Source organism: Cornus florida, unplaced genomic scaffold, assembly GCF_030987335.1.
Source record: "Cornus florida cultivar Cherokee Brave unplaced genomic scaffold, ASM3098733v1 CherokeeBrave_3.0.0_Hap2_Chr02, whole genome shotgun sequence".
Taxonomy (NCBI): domain Eukaryota; kingdom Viridiplantae; phylum Streptophyta; class Magnoliopsida; order Cornales; family Cornaceae; genus Cornus; species Cornus florida.
In genome coordinates, this window is record NW_026775572.1 from 83,400,475 (window position 1) to 83,423,608 (window position 23,134).

At 36.4% G+C, this 23,134-nt stretch overlaps 1 protein-coding gene across 1 annotated transcript; it reads right to left on the minus strand.

Moving 5' to 3' along the window:
• Positions 1–269: 269 nt before the first annotated feature.
• Positions 270–836, minus strand: LOC132296480 (uncharacterized). Its single transcript, XM_059794680.1, has one exon. The coding sequence runs from the start codon at positions 834–836 to the stop codon at positions 270–272; it is 567 nt and encodes a 188-aa protein (XP_059650663.1).
• Positions 837–23,134: the final 22,298 nt, after the last annotated feature.

The following is a 23,134-nucleotide window of genomic DNA, read 5'->3' on the forward strand; positions in this document are numbered from 1 at the left end:
GATTCCTCGGTAGGTTTTGTAGCTTCAGCTTCCTCTTCTGCTTTCAAGTATTTGGGCAGAGGACTCTGTAATTGCTATTTGGGAATATATTCAGGGGTCGCATATGGCTTGGATTGCTTGACCCTTTTCTTTGCCTCGTTCAACGCTAGCATATAGCATTCTTTTACAGTGACTTAATCTCCCCAAAGATTAATGATCTCTTTTCCATCTGGGGATAAGCATCACCTTAACTAATGAAGGGTAGATGGGACCACATTCATTCAGTGGATTCAACCTCTTCCCATAATGAGATTGTAAGAAGGATGGATTTTTGTCAGAACAAAATTTTCCTTCAATGTCCTTTTCGCAGCAGTGACAGATAAATCGATTACTCCAATGGGGTCCACCTTCGTCCCATCGAACCCCATCAATGGACTGGAAGTGGGCCGAATTGAAGATGATGGGATCTCTAATTGTTCAAAGACTGTCTTTGTTATAATATTGGCACTACTACCTAGGTCTACTAAAACTCTTTTGATTATGTAATTTGCTACCAGAAGACTAATGACAAGTGGATCTTCATGGGGGAGTTGAACTCTGGATAGATCTCTATCTCCGAACCCAAAATTAATACTGCCCGAAGCAATAGTGTTAACTAAGGATAACCTCCTTAGCTTATGGGCTACCCTTAACCTGGAACGGTATACCTCCTCTGACTCTTGGTCTTCTTTTGACCTCCCATGTATCGCATGGATGACCTTTACTTGGCTTCCTTTTACTTTCCGAGGATTGGCTTCCCTCATCCTTGCCTGCTCTTTTGGTGCGAGGTAGTCTGCTAGATCTCCTCTCGTTATCATATTTTCCACCTTTCGCCTGAGGGATCTGCAATCATTAGTTGTATGCCCATAATCTCTGTGGTAGGCATAGTGTTTACTTCTGTCCCATTACTCCAGGGGTTGTCTCATTGGTTGAGGGGCGGTGAATCTTTCTTTGCTATCTTGGAATAACTGAGCCAATGTGGTACGAAGAAGTGTGAAACTCTCCTTGGTCCTTTGTATTTTCTCAGGTATTTGGGCAGTTGATGCTGAAGCATGTTGGCTTCTTTGAGTTTCTGAACTTAAAGCTTTTTCCCGAGGCTTACTTTCTACCGTGACGAGGGTGGCATGTTATGCTCGTTGGGCTACATTCTCCTCAAGTTGAATGTAGATTTGTGCCCTAACATTGAGAGTCTGCATGTCAGGAGGGGAATATTTGTGCCCTAACATTGAGAGTCTGCAGTCTCTGGATGACAATCTGCTATCTCCGAGGCCCCCATGTTAAATCTAGACAGGAAATCCTGTAGCGCTTCTCCTTTCTTTTGCCTTATGGTGAAGAGACTAGCGATGGTCTTCTTCTACTTCTTGTTTTCGCAATACTGTGCTAGGAACATGGTGCACAAAGTTTTATAGTTCAGAATGGACTTGTGCGGCCTATTCTTGAACCATTCCAATGTGGTTCCCGTTAGACTAGTCGGGAAAACCTTACACATAAATGCATTATTGTGATTGTCTAGAGACATCTTCTGCGAATAGTGGTCGAGCTAACGAGAAGGATCTCATGTACCATCAAACTGAGTGAAAGAAGGCATGGTAAATTTCTTAGGTATGTCAACATAGTATATGTTATCGATGAACGGAGTCTTCATTAGAGAGTTCTTATGCTTTCTGGCCATCTCGACGGGCGTCTGAATCCTTATGAGCTTCTTCTCATCAAAGGCCTCCTGAACGCCAACGCCATCTGGAATGCCATTAGACCATAGCATGAGCTTACGGCTGGATTCGGCCTGTTCATCCTGCGTGCGATGAGGATGATTGCCCGAAGCGACCACCTCGGTTCTTGTCCTCTACTCGTGTTGAACTTCATTAGGCCAAACCTCATTGGGTTGAGGGTCGTTAACCGGAGGAATGTTGTGGCTGGGGGGAGGTGCTGCTGCATCACTCGGGGATGGCTGTGGTGCTATCTGGGCCATGGCTGTTTAGAGGGCATCATTCCTCTGTTGAAGCTATGTGCTAGCCTCGTTTGCTTGACGAAGCGTTTCGAATTGTTGTAAGAACTCTTCTCGCATATTTTGCATTAACTCCATCTACTGATCAACTGCTACTGCGGATCCTCCAATTGACATTCCCGATCGTAGTAACATAAAAGCTTTCTATCACTCATGGGAGTATTGTAATACCCCTACTTTTAAAAGGATAGTCTCGGTATTTTCTTTTACGGTTTTTGTGCACTTTTAAATTCTTTACTTAATTTATTTAATTATTTAATTAATGGTCACTTGTTTAATTGTTTAAATTGATTTCTTTGTATAATTAAATTATCTTCCTTTCATTAATTGGTTAAATTCCTTTATTTGTTTAACAAGCATAATTTGTGTAATTGTAATTTATTTGTTTTATGTGGATTTGTAAATTAATTGTTTAAATTACATATTTATTTTACTTTATGGAATTGGGCTTGGATAGGAGATTAATGGGTACAGTTAATACCCATGGTTGGTTATACATATATAAATAGATATATATGTATATAAGGTTTATTTAATTATTTGGTTCTATTAATAATTAGATTAGTATTATTATTCATGATTATGTCGTACAGTTTTAGGGTTTTTATATGTACTTAGGAGGTCACTTTGTGCCGACTGATATATATATATATATATATTCATTTATTTTATTTTATTTTCTTTTCTTTTTTGTTTTCTCGTATTATAAGAATTAGGTTAAGTATAAACCTATATATATACTTGTATAAGTCTGCCAAGGGTTTTAGAACCCTAATCACGTAACTGTGGAGGCGACGAGATACAGAGATATCTGAGAGAAAATAGAGGAGTTAGAGCAGTGCAGGGTCGTTGGAAAACTTAGGAAGACGAAATTAAGGTTTCAATACTGAAATCTTCAAGGCAATTTTTATTCTTACTCTCTCCCCTTGACCCGTGTTCTGTGCATGCCTAGATGATCTCTAGGATTTTAAATCAAACATTAAATAAATCTTGTATGTTTATTAAATCAGAATTAAACTGTGTATGTATTGTAAATTCAAGCTGATTCTTCGCATCAATTGTTTTCTCATATGTGTTTTAAGTTTATATTAATGATGCATATTGGAGTTTAGATGCTTTATAAGGAATTTTGGGACATGAATTGAACCCTAAGAACTATATTAGACATCACAGAAGGTTCTGTAACGTCATCAGAGGCGAAGAAGATGAACCAGATGAGGAAACGGCTCTCTGTGGGAGAGAGAGCTAGCTCCCTAAAGGAGGGAGCCGGCTCCCTAAGTGAGAGAGCCGGCTCCCATGCTGGAACACCCCCACGGGGTGTATTTTTGATATTTTTTGATTCCAGGGGCTTAATTGTGAATACTAAAAATTAATGGAAGGTTTTAATTGATTTAAATCAACTTGTTAAAACCCTAAAATAGTTAGTATATGCTAATGTGCTAATATTACTGGACATCATGAAATTTAATTAATTATTTGCATGCTGTCAGTGGATGTGGAAGATTTATTTACTTCTTGTTATTTTAGTAAGTTAATCGGATTTACACGATTATACCTAAGTATAATTAACTATAATATGTTCAGTTGGTTATCTAATTTATATTATATCATTCCTTGGATTTTAATTCACGCTCTATTGATTACTACTTTGTCAATTATTGGACTGTCTTGTGGATTGATTGAAGTTTAAATCTGATTATTTAAATTGTCAATTACATAGATGTTATTTTGGATGTTAATTGATGAACCGTTAAAATATGTTCTATCAATTATATGGATGTGATGGATTGTATGCACCGGTATGGGACGGTGGCATACTAGGGATGATTTAGCTCAAAACGCTATGGCCTACTTATTTTGGGAATAAGGGGATGGATTATAAAAATTAAATCCTACTTATATTTAAGTTAGATCAACTGAGTAAGTTGAGTGACTACCTTTATTATTTATTATTTGTGGTTAAGTCAGATCAACTGAATAAGTTGAGTGACTAACTGAATTAGTAGTTATTTATGTCAGATCAATGAATAATTGAATGACATACTCTAGTTTTTGGATGGATCTTAAATATATGATTATGGTACCACGGTTTGAGTTTGAGTCTCAGAGTCGATGGTTAAGGAGCGTACATGCATTGGGATACATAACTGGCTATGACGGTTGAGGTGTACTCTGTTAGGTCTAGGTACTCATGCACACCTCTGGTGCGTTTTGCATGTTACCTTCTATTCAGATTGAGACCCCTTCGTAGTCTAGTGAGAGTCCCTTAGTATGGATATATATATGTATGGACTAGATAGATATTGTTGAGATATCTAGTATGTATCTATGTATCGAGTCTCTGTTTGGATTGTAGTTAGAATCGAACTTGTTCGTGGGCCTGACCCACTCTTATTTTTCAGGTATTTGATAGTTCCAGCCATAGAGCTTGATCGTGCTAAGTAGAGATAGTCACTCATTCCTCCGATTACGTAGGATTTCCCTTTATGTTTTATTTATGGATTTTATTTTCAGTTATTAGTTTTAGTTGGGATTTTGTTTAGGGGTTCACTAGATGGATTTTCGAGTTGTACTCTTGAAGGTTTTGGATTGTCAGATTATTTTAATTATTTAATTTTGAGGATTTAATATTTAGAATTCTGTTAGCTTTAATTTATTTCTTAATTCTTTTTGTATTCCTATTTGTTTACATATTAATTGTTTGGTATCCCTCAGATCTGTGCTCGGATTTGATCATCCGTGGCTCTAGAATCAAGGGGTATCATAGTTGGTATCAGAGCACTCCAAGTTCAGTGTCTCTAGGGTATTTCATATTAAGACTTTTACGTAACGTATTCTCTTGTTTAGATCTTAAGTTTAGGATTCGTTGTATTCCTTTACGGTTCACTTAGAACGTCCTGATGTCAAGTTTATTCTGTAATTTCAGAATGTTTGGCACTAGGAAAAGGATGTGGTCCGCAATGAAAGTAAAGAAGGACCCAAGGAGGAAAGAGATTACTCCGACGATTCCCTTGCAAAGGTGGATCAAGAAGGCAGCATTGGAGACCAAGGACTTGTTTCCAATCAGTGTTGTATCGGAGTATAAGCCAAAGAAGGTTTCTTGTGTGCGGGATTGGCCACCATACTATGGACCTAACACAACTTCGGTGGTGGTTGAAGCTGAGCCAAGAGGAGAGGAAGACCCCGAAGAAGATCATGATAGAGGAGATATCAGAGCATCTAAGATGGAGGATATCGGAGTTCAAGGATGAATGCTCTTTTAAAAGTAATTTTAATTACTAGTAGTAGTGGAGGTTTTAGAAAAGTGTAATACAGATTTAATCACGTACACTAGTAGTATTATAAGGAATATTTGACAATTATTCTTTTGGAGGTTTATGATTTAGAGAAGTTCTTAATAAAGTGAACTTATGGTTTTGGCATCTCAATTGTGTTTCATAAAAGTATTTTTGAGTTTTGCCATAAATTGTTTTATTAAACTATTTTAGAATGTGATTGTTTCAATAGTAAAGGGTTATCTTAGTGGAGTGATAATTTGGACAAGCAATCAAATCTTTGCTTATAGGGACGTTGGGTTGAGACGGGATGATTACCAATGAGTTTATAAAAGAAACTTGTGGAATCAATTCTGTAAGTTTGATTATAGAGAAGTCATACTTTTAGGTAGTGTCCTAAAGCAGGACAGGGACAGGGATAACATGTGCAGTAGGGACAGAGGGCACCGGTACCTTTACTCGCTCCACAGATTCCACGGATTCAGGGACAGACATATCTGGCATTACCAGCACCTCCACAGCCTCAGGGACAGGCACCATAGTAGTTGCATTATCTGGGATGACGACGCGAGTATGCGATAGACCTCAGGGTATTTCTACACCTTTAGGCAAGACTGCCATTCTACATGAGAGTGATGGGCTTGTGACACTAGATATTGGTAGACTCAGATTTTTAGCCAATCTATTGGTCCTAGACATGCACACTTATGATGTGATACTTGGGATGGATTGGTTATCGCACTACCATGCCCAAGTTAATTATTATAATAGGTCTATTATTTTCACCATACTTAATCAGGATATGTATGTCGTCGCTATGCCACGTTCTAACGGGGTCACTAGCACTTATTTGTTTCATATGGGGGAGGAAACGGAGGAGGAGATTACTGTGTCATTGGATAGCATACCGATTGTAAAGGAATTTCTGGATGTTTTTCAGGAGATTCTAGGGTTGCCACCTAGTCATGAGATAGGCTTTGTGATTGACTTAACTTCAGGCACTACGTCTATTGCTAGAGCACCATACAGGATAGCACTAGTGGAGATACGAGAGCTGAGGGATCAAATTCAGTAACTACTCAGCTAGGGTTTTATTCATAGGAGTACTTTACCCTGGGGAGTACCAGTTCTGTTTGTGAAGAGGAAGGACGGTTCACTTCGTCTATGTATTGATTATAGGGAGTTGAATAAAATGACTATTCGGAACAAGTACCCTTTGCCCAGGATTGATGATCTTTTTGATCAGTTGAAAGGAGCTACATACTTTTCTAAGATTGATCTACGTTCTGGATATCATCAACTTCGGGTTACTGAGCTAGATGTTCCTAGGATAACATTTCTTATTAGATATAGTTCTTATGAGTTTCGTGTCATGCCGTTTGGATTGACTAACGCACTAGCAGTCTTCATGGAGTTAATTAACTAAGTCTTCAGGGCTTATTTAGATCAGCTTGTCATTGTCTTCATTAATGATATCTTGATCTATTCTAGGTCGGAGGACGATCATGCAAGGCATCTTCGCACAGTGTTGCAGACACTTCATGAGCACCAGTTATATGCTAAGTTCGAGAAATGTGAATTTTGGTAGCGGGAAGTGAAGTTTCTAGGTCACGTAGTGTCAGAAAGGGGAATAGCGGTAGATCCAGCCAAGGTGTCAGCAATGGTAGAGTAGGGATAACCTACTTCACCTACCGAGATTCGGAGTTTCCTTGGATTGGCGGGATATTATCGTAGGTTCATTCAGGGGTTCTCCAAGATAGCGGGACCACTCACTCACCTAACTAAGAAGGGTGTACGTTTCATTTGGGATGAACATTGTCAGAAAGCTTTTGAGGAGTTAAAGAGTAAGTTGACTTCTGTACCGGTTCTGTCTACTCCACAAAGTAGAATAGAGTATCTTGTCTACACAGATGCTTCTTTGTAATGTCTTGGGTGTGTTTTGATGTAGGAGGAACGACCAATTTTGTTTGGATCTCGAAAGCTTAAGCCTCACGAGCTTAATTATCCAATACATGATTTGGAATTGGCAGCTGTGGTCTTTGCCTTACACATTTGGAGGCATTATCTGTTAGGAGAACCTTCAGGTAATTTAGTGATCACAAGAGTCTGCAGTATTTGTTCACTCAGCGGGAGCTGAATATGAGACAGTGCAGATGGTTAGAGTTTGTAAAAGACTATCATTTCTCTATATAGTACCATCTAGGGAAAGCGAATGTGATGGCAGATGCACTCAATCGCCGACCCTATGCAAGTCTTTTTGCTTTATTCACTACTAAGTGGAATGCTTTGAGGACAGTTGATGAGCTGTCTGCTTGCATGGTAGTTACACTTCTATCATTCACAAGGTCTTAAATGAACAACTCACGGATCAGCAGTGCATTGACAAAGTTGCTAAGATAGCTTCTAGGGAGGTTCCATTTTATTATATTGGGATTGATGGAGGTTTGAGGTACAAAGGGTGTTTAGTAGTACCTTCTGCTGACGATTTAAGGAAGGATGTGATGACTGAGACTCATCATTCTGAGTTCTCTATTCCTCTAGGAGGAGACAAGATGTATCAAGATATGAAGTGGCAGTTTTGGTGGGCAGGTATGAAAAAGGACATTGCTATTTTTGTCTCTCGGTGTAGTACTTGTTAGATGGTCAAGATTGATCATCAGAGGCCGCCAGGATCTCTACAGCTACTACCTATTCCAGAGTGGAAGTGGGAGAGCATTTCTATGGATTTTGTGGAGGGATTGCCTAATTCATTCAAGGATCATAATTTCATTTGGGTCATGATTGATAAAATGACTAAATTAGCTCATTTCTTGCCTATTCGCACTAACTTCATTTTGGAGCAGTTGACGAGACTTTACGTTACAGACATTGTGAAGCTGCATGGCATTCCATTGTCTATTATATCGGACAGGGATTCAAGCTTTGTGTCAGGATTTTGGAAGAATTTTCAGCAGGCTTTGGGTACAGAGTTACATCTTAGCACTGTTTATCATCCTTAGACTGATGGATAGACCGAGAGGGTTAATCGGATCATGGAGGATATGCTTCATTCGTGCGTTCTTGATTTCAAGCGCCATTGGGAGGATTATTTGCCATTAGTCGAATTTGCGTATAACAATAGTTTCCAAAAGACTATTGGTATGGCATCGTTTGGGTATTATACGGTCTACCATGTCGATCTCCTGTGTGTTGGATGGAGGTTGGAGAGAGCAGATTCTTGGGTCCTGAGTTCATTAAGGATACTTTTGAAAAGATTGCTCTTATTCGGGATCGCATGCGTACTGATCAAAGTAGGCAGACGAGTTATGCCGATCGTCGTACTCGTGCTTTGGAGTTTTAGGTTGGGGATCAGGTTTTACTCAAAGTGTCTCCTATGAAGGGTGTAATGCACTTTAGGAAGAAAAGGGAAGTTGTCACTGTGGTTTGTCGGTCCATTCATAATTACAGATCGAGTTGGAGCTGTAGCTTATTGGTTGGCACTTTCGGATCATTTGGATCGCGTCCACAATGTGTTTCATGTTTCCATGTTGCGGAAATTTTTGCACGATGAGGATCGGTATCAGCATATCGATGTTGGGGAAATTGAGTTACAGCCGGATGCAACATATTTGGAGCCACCATGTCGTATTGTCGACCGTCGGGATCAAATTTTTTGCGTGTTTAGTGAAGTCACCACAATGAGGATAAGTCTACTTGGGAAAGGGAATATGTCATTCGCGCGCAATTTCCTGAAATATTGGAAAAAGGTAAGAGCAAATTTCGATGACAGAATTCCTTTTGTTAGGGGGGAAGAATGTAATATCTCTACTTTTAAAAGGATAGTCTCGGTATTTTCTTGTACGGTTTCTGTGCATTTTTAAATTCTTTACTTGATTTATTTAATTATTTGTTTAATTGTTACTTGTTTAATTGTTTAAATTGATTTCTTTGTGTAATTAAATTATCTTCCTTTCATTAATTAATTAAATTCCTTTATTTGATTAACTGGCATAATATGTGTAATTATAATTTATTTGTTTCATGTGGATTGGTTAATTAATTGTTTAAATTACATATTTATTTTACTTTACGGAATTGGGCTTGGATAACAGATTAATGGGTATAGTTAATACCCATGGTTGGTTATACATATATAAATGGATATATATGTATATAACGTTGATTTAATTATTTGGTTCTATTAATAATTAGATTAGTATTATTATTCATTATTATGTCGTACAGTTTTAGGGTTTATATATGTAGTTAGGAGGTCACTTTGTGCCGACTGATATATATATATATATATATATTCATTTTTTTATTTTATTTTATTTTATTTTTCATTTTCTCGTATTATAAGAATAAGGTTTAGTATAAACCTATATATATACTTGGATTTTAGAACCCTAAGCACATAACTATGGAGGCGACGCAATACAGAGAGGTCTGAGAGAAAACAGAGGAGTTAGAGCAGTGCAGGGTCATCGGAAAACTTACGAATACGAAGTTAAGGTTTCAATATTGAAATCTTAAAGGCAAGTTTTATTCTTACTCTCTCCCCTTGACCAGTGTTCTGTGCATGCCTAGATGATCTCTAGGATTTTAAATCGGACATTAAATAAATCTTGTATGTTTATTAAATCAGAATTAAACTGTGTATGTATTGTAAATTCAAGCTGATTCTTCGCATCAATTGTTTTCTCATATGTGTTCTAAGTTTCTGCTAATGATGCATACTGGAGTTTAGATGCTTTACGAGGAAATTTGGGACGTGAATTGAACCCTAGGAACTGTATTAGACATCACAGAAGGTTCTGTAACGTCATCGAAGGCGAAGAAGACGAACCAGAGGAGGAAACGGCTCTCTGTGGGAGAGAGAGCCAGCTCCCTATAGGAGGGAGACGGCTCCCATGAAAGGGGAGCTAGCTTTCATGCTGCAACAACCCTATAGGGTGTATTTTTGATATTTTTTTATTCCAGGGGCTTAACTGTGAATACTAAAAATTAACGGGAGGTTTTAAATGATTTAAATCAACTTGTTAAAACATTAAAACAGTTAGTATATGCTAATCTACTAATATTACTGGATATCATGAAGTTTAATTAATTATTTGCATGCTGTCAGTGGATGTGGAAGATTTATTTACTTCTTGTTATTCTAGCAAGTTAATTGGATTTACACGATTATACCTAAGTATAATTGAATATAATATGCTCAGTTGGTTATCTGATTTATATTATATCATTCCTTAGATTTTAATTGACGCTCTATTGATTACTACTTTCTCAATTACTGGACTGTCCTGTGGATTAATTGAAGTTTAAATCTGATTATTTAAATTGTCAATTACATGGATGTTATTTTGGATGTTAATTGATGAACCGTTAAATTATGTTATATCAATTATATGGATGTGATGGATTGTATGCACTGGTATGGAACGGTGCCGTACTAGGGATGGTTTAGCTCAAAACGCTAAGGCCTACCTATTTTGGGAATAAGGGAATGGATTATAAAAATTAAATCCTACTTATAGTTAAGTTAGATCAACTGAGTAAGTTGAGTGACTATCTGGATTATTTATTATTTGTGGTTAAGTCAAATCAATTGAATAAGTTGAGTGACTAACTAGATTAATAGTTATTTATGTCAGATCAATGAACAATTGAATAACATACTCTGGTTTTAGATGGATCTTAAATATATGATTATGGTACCAAGTTTAAGCTTGAGTCTTATAGTCGATGGTTAGGGATTGTATATGCATTGGGATGCATAACTAGCTATGACGGTTGAGGTGTACCCTGTTAGGTCTAGGTACTCACGCCCACCTCTATTGCATTTTGCATGTTGCCTTCTATTTAGGTTGAGTCCCCTTCGTAGTCTAGTGAGAGTCCCTTTGTGACGGCCCTGGTTTTTCAAGCCAATGCGTCCTATGATGAACCGAAGATTAACCCAATAACGGATCCGAATGCGGAAGTGAAAACTAAAAATAAGACTCTAAGAAGTAAAAGTGACCTTCTTTCAGGTCGTGGAGCTCAATAAGAACTGACGCGGAAGCAAAAGATCACAAAAAAATAACAATTAAGGCCCTAGGGGCAAAATAGTCATTTCAAAAACTATTGATTCGGGTGCCACTGAGCACACTGCTGGAAAGACAATGAAAAACTAATCAAGATGGACTCAAGAATTGTATGATTTGGAGTCCGGACGAAGGAGAAACGGCGAAACAAAGAAAAATGGACATACAAAGCAAAAATGGTATATTGGTAATTATTTAGGAAGATTCGGGTGCAACCAAGCATACCATTAGAAAGACAGCAAAAAAATAGTCAATTTAAAAAAAAAATTTACTCGATTTGGAGTCCGGACATGGGAGAAAGTTCAAAAACAAAAAGAGGGTCATGATAGGTACAGTGCTGCTGACCCACTGCTACTGCAACTGAAAGTAAAAATGGGCATCAGAATGGACTTTTTTTGGAAAAACTGAAACAAGAAACCCTGCCTAAAATCAAGTTTTCTACACGGCTGCGTGGACGAAAACAAAAAAAAAATGCATTGTAAAATGCCCAAAATGCCCCGAAGAAAATCAGGTCAAGAGGGTAAAAATCCTTCCGAGCTGTTGCCCAAGGAAAGGAAATGAGGCTTCGGTAGGTTTTTAAATTGCCTAAATTGAAAATACAATCTTAAAATACACCCACAAGACCCCCAGAAATTTTGGATCAGTTGTCACACTTTTCAAAAAAAAGTCGATGAATATTACCAAGTACACTTGTATTAAAAATCAGCAAAAACCTGGCAGCAAGGATTTTTTTTGGGAAAAAAATAAGTTTTTGAGGGACAAGATGACGTTTTCTGGAAAAACACAAAGAAGAAATCCCTTTTGAAATCGAGTTTTCCACTCGACAGGGCTAGCAAAAATGAAAAAATATATATTTTAAAATACCCGAAATGCCCCTGGAACATAATAGGGTAAAAACTCAAAAAAAATGCAACCTTAAGTTTTTGCTTCATCAAGAAGGGTATTGTGTACCAAAGTGAACATGCAAGCATACGTAATATGATAAAGTAGACGTACGACAATGGCCTACGGCCTCATGGCATGTTGTATGTAAAATATAACCCTTTAATGCGTGAAATCTCCTAACTTCCATAAGTAACAATGAAGTTAAAAATTTGCATACATATTACATAAGTGTCTTTGGCCTTGGCCTCATTACATACAAGTCAAATACATTACATAGAGTGTACTTATGTACATATTACATAAATGGAATCAAATATACACATTTTAACAAATAATGCTACAAGTGGCATTTCAAACCAACCTTTACAAGAATTAAAACCTTCAGGTCTACAATCATCCAAGCAATGATGAACATCACGAACCAAGTTTTCGTACCTGAACAAAACCTCCAGTAACTTCGGAGTGAGTAAACAAGTTTACTCGTAGGGAATGAGCATGCATCAACTCGATTTCTTACAGATTTTTATGTTAACATGAAACAATTCAAAAGGGTCATGCCACCTAACGTCTATGTCAAAGGTTAGACTCAGGGAATATCCTAAGCTACACGTGAACATTTAAAACACAATTCACCATATTGATGTAATTTAACAAACATTGGAACTTCCAATACAACACATAAAGCACAAATTCTCAAAGTTAACATCTTAAAACTTAAAATGGGAAATCTAATAAGGAACAACAAGTTACAACATCATCTAGTTATTAACTTGGAATTGAAATGCGAAATCAAACAAGGTGGATACTTGAACGTCACGCCGGATCAGACTACCACCACAGCTACTTTAGGGTTACTAACCCATGAGTAACCTACCTACGTGCGCCCTAGACTTGTAGAGGGACAATCCCCCGTACTAGAACTATGTCCTAGCCTTAGTCAAACAACGACATTCCCAAGTTTTTAAAATCAACAAGTTGTGCAACAACATATGTATCAACACGCATATACAAGATAATCAACTATCTATCACGCATAATCAAATTTGGAAACACATACAATACATTCTCTAAGTACACAACTACTATGGAATGAAAGATGTCAAATACAAAATGTGCAATTCATTACACAAGACAATGATATATTCAATCAGGAAAACATATTCTCATGAATATAAATATAACAACTATATTATCCAATGCTCAAAATGTAACCAAGTGAATACACAACAAGTCCAAGTCCATGATTTAAACATAGAAACAACTTCCAAAACAAAATTAAATCCATAGAACAATTAAATAGAATTTAATTAAATAAAAATAATTAAATTCTCTAGATTCCAAATCAATTCCAAATGGCTTCAAATTAATACATGTCAAATATTATATTGTGGTCATTACATATATCATATCAATACTTTAATTTAAGCCATGAGTAGAAAAACATAATTTAATTAAATACAAATAATTAAATTCTCTAGATTTCAACATTTATCCAAATATTCCAAATTTAATATATATTAAACAACATGTCAATATAATCACTAATATCAACTCAAAAGTTTAATTACATCATTGGAATAGTTTAATAGAATTTAATTAAATAAAAATAATCAAATCTCTAGATTTCAAGACATTTTCAAATACTTCCAATTTAATATATAACAAAGATTAAATCATGATAATAACTAATATCAAGTCAAAACTTAATTACATCAATGAAGTAACTAAGTAGAATTTAACTACATAAAATTTAAATAAATCCCTAGATTTCAAAACAACTCCAAAATTTCTCAAATTAATTTAGAACATAGATTAAGACAAGGCCTAATCAAATATCAAGTCCTTAATTAATTCTTCGTCATATACAACCATGTGAATTAATTTTTAACTAATGAATAATTAAATTAAATCCTAGATTTCATACAAAACATGGTATACAAATCAAAAAAAAAATAATAATAATAAATCATTCCCTACTTGACTAGAGAAGTGTCTCTCTAGAATCCAAGGCAAATCAACACAAAATGACAAACCCTTTAAGAGTTATGCAAGGGAGGATGAAGGGAACAAAAAGTATTCCAAACTTTATGGTCTAAGGTGAGTGGAAAGGCCTCAAAAATCACCTTCAAAGCCTAAGCATCAAGCTTCTCTAATGGTGGCTAGGTTTTGTGGTGAGGAAGATGATGATACGATATGATAAAGTGTGAGTGGAGGAAATAGAAACCCTCCACTCACTATGTGATCCTACACCATAGTCAACACACACAAGTCTTGGTCAATTGCACAAAAATCCTTCTTTAAAACCATATTCCCAAAGTGGCCCAAAAATAATTGTAAGACTTAATTTAAAGCATACACTTGTCACTCAGCCATGGCTCCGTCCTAGGCTTAATCCTAAGCCTCCACTTGTGAACCATCCAAGCCAACAAGTTCTCCAATCCTAGTCCAACAAGTGGGTGAATCTCCACCCTCCATGTGTCATCATCCAAGGCATCAAAGTGTCTCCACAAAAATGTCAACAAGTGGACCAATGAGAGTGTGACACTTGTCACACTTTTCAAAAACTGCAAAAAGGTAATTTTTAAAAATATCTTCCAAATTAAATTGTAAAATGGTCCCTAAGACGAAAAATAATTACTTTACATAATTGCACTAAAACCCCAAAAGTTAAGAAAATAACCAAAAATTTATACATCCATACCCTTTACAAGAAAAGTAAACACTTAGCATGTTTTTCTAAGAAAGTAAAAATACACATAGCATGGAATTTAAATATTGTGGATGCATAAAAAACCGGAATCAAATCCGAACACGAAAAGTAAGGTTGTGCCAACAAAGTGACAAACGGGAAAAAGACGAAAAGTGAATAGTGTCAAAAAATGAAAACTGTGGAAATGGCTCGATCCTCAAAGGAAGTTGTCAATCCAAGAGCAAGAGTCTTAGAAACCATTTTTGAGTACCTGAGACGACACTAAGTGACAAGAAATCGAACCTATAAAAGAAATTTCAACGAAAAAAATTCATCTGTAAAATTTGAGGAAAAAGGAAAGGAATGAAAATGACCGGGTCATTACAACCTTCCCACCTTAAAGGGATTTCGTCCCCGAAATCCAGCTCCAATGAAATAAAAGGTGAAACCAGGATAACTACGGAGTACATCTCCGAGTATCCCACACAACATGCTACGAAAGTAATCCCAAAACTAAAAGACAACGTACAAACCAATGTCATTCGCACCCACGTGCTCATAACAGGACAACCCCTTAAAAGAAAAGTGAGCATACAGCCACACCATAAGTCGGAACTCATACACAGAATCCAAGGTCAAATAAAGGAATGAAAGACCACAACCGTAAGCATCCCTCCTAGTGAACCATCATACTGATCCAAAAAAAACCACCAAAAGAGCTCCAAGATAACTACGTATCAAATCTGGGTACAGAACAAGGACAATGTGGCAGTACGAATAGCGACCAGAGCCCGCCCACGACGTACTCAAATGTGTGGTAGTAATGACAGTACCTAGCGCCCGCCCACACTTACTCGTCAGTAAGGTAGCATCAACGGCAACTAGTACCCGCCCACAATACACAACTTGTACGGTAGCATGATAGTATAAGGCACTAGTTTATAACCTGCCCCCACAGGTCTACCCATGAAACCTCTTGATATAAATGACATTAATGTCATGAATCATCATTACCAAAAGCACTACGGGAACCAATCATCTTGTGAGAGTTGGGGTAGCAAATCCCAAAACTCTGACAATAATGTCATAGGCACCGCTACGCTTAAAGCCTTAAATCCTTAATACAACCAAACCAACAACTCCAATGCCTCAAAACACTCCTATTAACAACATCAATCAAGAATCCAAATCCTGAAAAGTAAATCGAAACCTCTAGAAATCAAAATAAACCTCATTACAAGACATTTCTTCGAAAGTCCTACATATCTCCCTGAAACAAATCAACTACAAGATCACACCTTAATTAAACATCAGATCCACATCCCTATCATGGATAACTAAATCCTTGAAATACAAGTCCACCACGTGGCACACACATCAAAATTCTGACAACTAAGGTCACAAAATGAATCTCTCAAAACCGTGCTTGGTATTACTAAGCTAAATCAAAATTCCTCAATTTCCATCGACCCATAAACAACCATTGGTACTATGATTCCTCAAAACTATGCCTAGTCATAACTAGGACGAGAAAACTCCACAAATAAGCCATATGCAATAGCGATCCTCCAAAACTTCTTCTAAGAGTTAACCACATTTAGGTCTCCAAAACTGAAACAAGTCTCCAAAAGACATTCTCAAAAGAGAATCGAGCTCACCTTACGAATCAAACAGATCCTTAATGATATGGACACAAGTCCCCGAAAAAAGATCTCACACCAATCCACTCACTCTGAGCACCACAAATCCATCAACAACTACAGTAAAAACTCCCTAAGGGAAGACCCGAAAGAAAGGGAACCACCAGTCCTAAGAAGGACAACACCACGACTCCACCTCTAAAATAAAAGACAACAAGGTCAAAGACTTCACCCCTACATGGGAGTAAGTCGACCAAAATCCACCAAATCCTCACCAAGCACTTAAGACAACAACGGTGATCCTCACGGACCAACCAACCCCAAAACCGTGCACAAGGCGATGAAGAGAAGAGACTCACTCATTGTGAAGTCCTAAACACAAACCAAGAAAAAAAGAGAAACCCTATTCTCCCATAAGTGTCAACACGATGAACACTAAAATGGAGTATTCTTCCCACCTTAGGGAAGTAGACAGCTCAAGGCAAAACAAATGTGAAAACTCCTCTACAAGGAATCTCGCAAACGAAACCATTACAGAAACCGGCATACAACTACGTGCAACCGAGAGAAACAAAAAGGAAAACCAAACATGGAAGTCATGCATATGACAAGGAATGCGACTACCAAATAAGTAAATCTACTTACATAAATAAAGTCAAGAGTACATGCGGCACATCTCCACGTAAACACAAAAACATGTCATTAAAGCACAATAACAACATGACATCTCTAAGCATATATGTAAAGCATGCTAATGTCACACAAGAAGAAGATAAATGTGGACAGCCCTCTACTTACTCATGCATTGCAATAACATAAATCATACTACTAACATAGTAGAAAACAAAACTGCAGAAGATAAAATGATGCAACAATGAACCTTATGGACATCATGTCCTAGAGTGTCTAGGTAAAAGGATAACAAGTCCAAGCTATAATCTGACTTCAAAAACCAATGTGACAACAACCTGTCTCGAAACAAACGTGATCCCTCACCACAATGTAAGACTCTAACAATACATCTCCAAATCTAAAGGTGACACTAATAATACAATGCTCTCACTAACCCAAAACATTGATCAATCAACTTGACCACAAAAGGATTATCATACAAGGAGAACTCAAAGAAAGTGGCAACTATAGCCATACCATCAATAACCAAATTAATCTCAAGAATCGTCCCTAAAATGACCATCAATCACTGACCAAAAGGACTATGCCTATCGGAACAAAAACCAATGCCGATTCCATCTGAACTGCACTCGCAGCTAGCTAGTATGGTAGCATGACAGTGCCATGCACTTGCCCACAAATGTACCCGCCCACGAAAATTGCAATCTCAGAAGAACCTTCCAAAACAACCAAGGATCCTAAGAGGTCCATAACCTCATCATAGCCCAAAACTAACAAATCCAACCCTACGGCTACGCTCAATGACTCAACTCACAAGAGCCTAAACAAGAGGTGTCTCTTCACCTACCTCAAAACCGATGCTAGATCAATAACGACCTAAACTACAATGAAATTGTGACTACAATCACAATTCATCTTAACTCGTGCTTCAATGACCAATCCCGTGTCATGCCAAATATGCAAAAAAATTATGTATATACAAATTTAACCTAGTATACATCATATGTCATGTTTTTTACAGTGGAATACAATCATACTAAACAAACGGCATACCACATGTAGCACGTAAGCACATAAACATGTTATCAAACCAAAACATGTTATCATGAAGCATATAAACACGTAAAACAAAGCAACAAAAACGTGATATACACCCAAAACTCGTCGTCCAAGGTATTCAAACCTAGGAGCTCTGATACCACCTGTGACGGCCCTGGTTTTTTAAGCTAGTGCGTCCTGTGATGAACCGAAGATTGACCCGATAACAGATCCAAATGCGAAAGTGAAAACTAAAAATAAGACTCTAAGAAGTCGAAGTAACCTTCCACGAGGTCGTGGAACTCAATGAGAACTGACGCGGAAGCAAAAGATCACAAAAAATAACAATTAAGGCCCCTAGGGGCAACATAGTCATTTCAAAAACTATTGATTCAGGTGCCACCGAGTACACCGCTAGAAAGAGAATGAAAAACTAATCCAGATGGACTTAAGAATCACATGATTCGGAGTCCGGACGAAGGAGAAATGGCGAAACAAAGAAAAATGGACATACAAAGCAAAAAGGGTAAATTGGTAATTATTTAGGAAGATCCGGGTGCAGCCGAGCACACCGTTGGAAAGACAGCAAAAAAATAGTTAAGTCCAAAAAAAAATTTACTCGATTTGGAGTTCGGACGAGGGAGAAAGGTCAAAAACAAAAAGAGGGTCATGACAGCTACAGTGCTGCTGACCCACTGCTGCTGCAACTGAAAGTAAAAACGGGCATCTAAACGGACTTTTTTGGAAAAACTCAAAGAAGAAACCTCTCCTAAAATCAACCCGGCAATTTGGATGGAAACAAAAAAAATGCATTGTAAAATTCCCAGAATGCCCCCAAGAAAATCAGGTTAAGAGGGTAAAAATCCTACCGAGCTGCTACCCAAGGAAAGGAAATAGGGCTTCGGGAGGTTTTTAAATTGCCTAAATTGAAAATACAATCTTAAAATAACCCACAAGAACCGCAAAAGTTTCGGATCGGTCGTCACACTTTTCAAAAAAAAGTTGATGAATAGTACTAAGTACACTTGTATTAAAAATCAGAAAAACCTAGCAGCAAGGATTTTTCGAAAAAAAATGGGTTTTTGAGGGCCAAGATGACATTTTCTGGAAAAACACAAAGAAGAAATCCCCTTCGAAATCAAGTTTTCTACTTGACAGCGTGGTTGAAAATGAAAAAAAACATATTATGAAATACCCAAAATGCCTCTAGAACAGAAAAGGGTAAAAACTCAAAAAAAAAAATGCAACCTTATGTTTTTGTTTCATCAAGAAGGGTATTGTGTGCCAAAGTGAACATGCAATCATACGTAATATGATAAAGTAGACGTACTACAATGGCCTACGGCCTCATGGCATGTTGTATGTAAAATATGGACCCTTCAATGCATGAAATCTCATAACGTCCATAAGCAACAATGAAGTTAAAAATTTGCATACATGTCACATAAGTGTCTTTGGCCCTTGGCCTTATTACATACAAGTCAAATACATTACATAGAGTGTACTTATGTACACATTACATAAATGGAATCAAATATACACATTTTGACAAATATGGCTACAAGTGGCATTTCAAGCCAACCTTTACAAGAATTAAAACCTTCAAGTCTACAATCATCCAAGCAATGATGAACATCATGAACCAAGTCTTCGTACCTAAACAAAACCCCCAGTAACTTCAGGGTGAGTAAACAAGTTTACTCGTAGGGAATGAGCATGCATCGACTCGATTTCTTACAGACTTTTACGTTAACATGAAACAATTCAAAAGGGTCATGCCACCTAACGTTTATGTCAAAGGTTAGACTCAGGGAACATCCTAAGCTATACTTGAACATTTAAAACACAATTCATCATATTGATGTAATTTGACCAACATTGAAACTTCCAATACAACACATAAAGCACAAATTCTCAAAGTTAACATCTTGAAACTTAAAATGGGAAATCAAATAAAGAACAACAAGTTACAACATCATCTAGTTATCAACTTGGAATTGAAATGCGAAATCAAACAAGGTGGATACTTGAAAGTCACGCTGGATCAAACCGACACCACAGTTACTTTAGGGTTACTAGCCTACGGGTAACCTCCCTATGTGCGCACTAGACTTGTAGAGGGACAATCCCCCGTACTAGAACTATGTCTTAACCTTAGTCAAACAATGACATTACCAAGTTTTCAAAATCAACAAGTTATGCAACAATGTATATATTAACACGTATATACAAGATAATCAACTATTTACCATGCACAACCAAATTTGGAAACACATACAATATATTCTCTAAGTCCACAACTACTATAGCATGAAAGATGTCAAATATAAAATGTGCAACTCATTACACAAGATAATGATATATTCAATAAGGAAAACATATTCTCATGAATATAAATATAACAACTATGTTATTCAATGCTCAAAATGTAACCAAGTGAATATACAAGAAGTCCAAGTCTATGATTTAAACATAGAAACAACTTCCAAAACACAATTAAGTCTATGGAGCAATTAAATATAATTTAATTAAATAAAAATAATTAAATTCTCTAGATTCTAAATCAATTCCAAATGGCTTCAAATTAATACATGTCAAAGATCATAATGTGGTCATTACATATATCATATCAATACTTTAATTTAAGCCATGAGTAGAAAAACATAATTTAATTAAATACAAATCATTAAATTCTCTAGATTTCAACATTTATCCAAATATTCCAAATTTAATATATGTTAAACAACATGTCAAGATAATCACTAATATCAACTCAAAAGTTTAATTACATCATTGGAATAGTTTAATAGAATTTAATTAAATAAAAATAATCAAATCTCTAGATTTCAAGACATTTTTAAATCATTCCAATTTTGTATATGACAAAGATTAAATCATGATAATCACTAATATCGAGTCTAAACTTAATTACATCAATGGAGTAATTAAGTAGAATTTAATTACATAAAATTTAAATAAATCTCTAGATTTCAAGACAACTCCAAAATTTCTCAAACTAATATATAACATAGATTAAGACAAGACCTAATCAAATATCAAGTCCTTAATTAATTCTTCATCATATACAACCATGTGAATTAATTTTTAACTAATAAATAATTAAATTAAATCCTAGATTTCATACAAAACATGGCATACACATCAAAAAATATATAATAATAATAAATCATTCCCTACCTCACTAGAGAAGTGTCTCTCTAGAATCTAAGGCAAATCAACACAAAATGACAAACCCTTCAAGGGTTATGTAGAGGAGGATGAGGGGAACAAAAAGTATTCCAAGTTTTATGGTCCAAGGTGAGTGGAAGGGCCTCAAAAATCACCTTCAAAGCCTAAGCATCAAGCTTCTCTAATGGTGGCTAGGTTTTGTGGTGAGGAAGATGATGATACAATATGATAAAGTGTGAGTGGAGGAAATAGAAGTCCTGCACTCACTATGTGATCCTACATCATAGTCAACACACACTAGTCTTGGTCAATTGCACAAAAACCTTTCTTTAAAACCATAATCCCAAAGTGGCCCAAAAATAATTGTAAGACTTAATTTGAAGCATACAATTATCACTCATCCATGGCTCCCTCCTAGGCTTAATTGTAAGCCTACACTTATTAACCATCCAAGCCAACAAATGCCCCAATCCTAGGCCAACAAGTGGGTGAATCTCTACCCTCCATGTATCATCATCCAAGGCATTAAAGTGTCTCCACACAAATGTCAACAAGTGGACTAATGAGAGTGTGACACTTGTCACACTTTCAAAAATTACAAAAAGGTCCTTTTTAAAAATATCTTCCAAATTAAATTACAAAATGGTCCCTAAGACGAAAAATAATAATTTACATAATTACACTAAAACCCCAAAAGTTAGAAAAATAACCAAAAAGTTATGCATCCATGCCCTTTACAAGAAAAGTAAACACTTAGCATGTTTTTCTAAGAAAGTAAAAACACACATAGCATGGAATTTAAATATTGTGGATGCATGTAAAACCAGAATCAAATCCGAAGACGAAAAGTGAGGTTGTGCTAACAAAGTGACAAACGGGAAAAAGACGAAAAGTGAATAGTGTCAAAAAATGAAAAATGTGAAAATGACTCAGTCCTTAAAGAAAGTTGTCAATCCAATGGCAGGAGTCTCATAAACCATTTTTGAGTACCGAAGACGACACTAAGTGACAAGAAATCGAACCCAGAAAAGAAATTTCAACGAAAAAAATTCATCCATAAAATTTAAGGAAAATGGAATGGAATGAAAATGACCGGGTTATTACACCCTTAGTGGGGATGTATATATGTATGGACTAAATAGATATTATTGAGATATCTAGGATGTATCTACGTATCAGGTCTCTGTTTGGATTGTAGTTAAAATAGAACTTATCCGTGGGCCTGACCCACTCTTATTTTTTAAGTATTCGACAGTTCCAGTCTTAGAGCTTGATCGTGCTAAGCCAAAGTGTAGGTGCAAAAATTCCCTTTACCAAAATAGTTAAAAGAAATAATATAACTCACTCAAGAGAAATAACAATTAACAAGAATTATTTAGAGAGAAAAGTGTATATTGCTCGATCATCTTTATTGGAGGTTTTTGCCTCTATTTATATACAAAAAGATGGTGAAATTATGATAGGACTCGCCTTACTTGTCCTCTAATTCATTCCATATACCTCATTCTTTACATATAGAGTTCTTCCCTTTTCATAATTCTTTCCATGCCAGACTTTTCCTGTATAGAACCTTCCTTTTATGTAGGATCATTTGATTATTAGAACTTGTTCCATCTTTAACGAATTTGGGCCATATGTAACTTGGATCAGCTAAGCTTGCTAACGGGCTGAAAGCTTAACATCAGTGACCTTGGGCT

Excerpts from the sequence above, each read along its gene's own strand:
- LOC132296480 (XM_059794680.1), bottom strand. The coding sequence starts at position 836 with ATGATAACGAGAGGAGATCTAGCAGACTACCTCGCACCAAAAGAGCAG.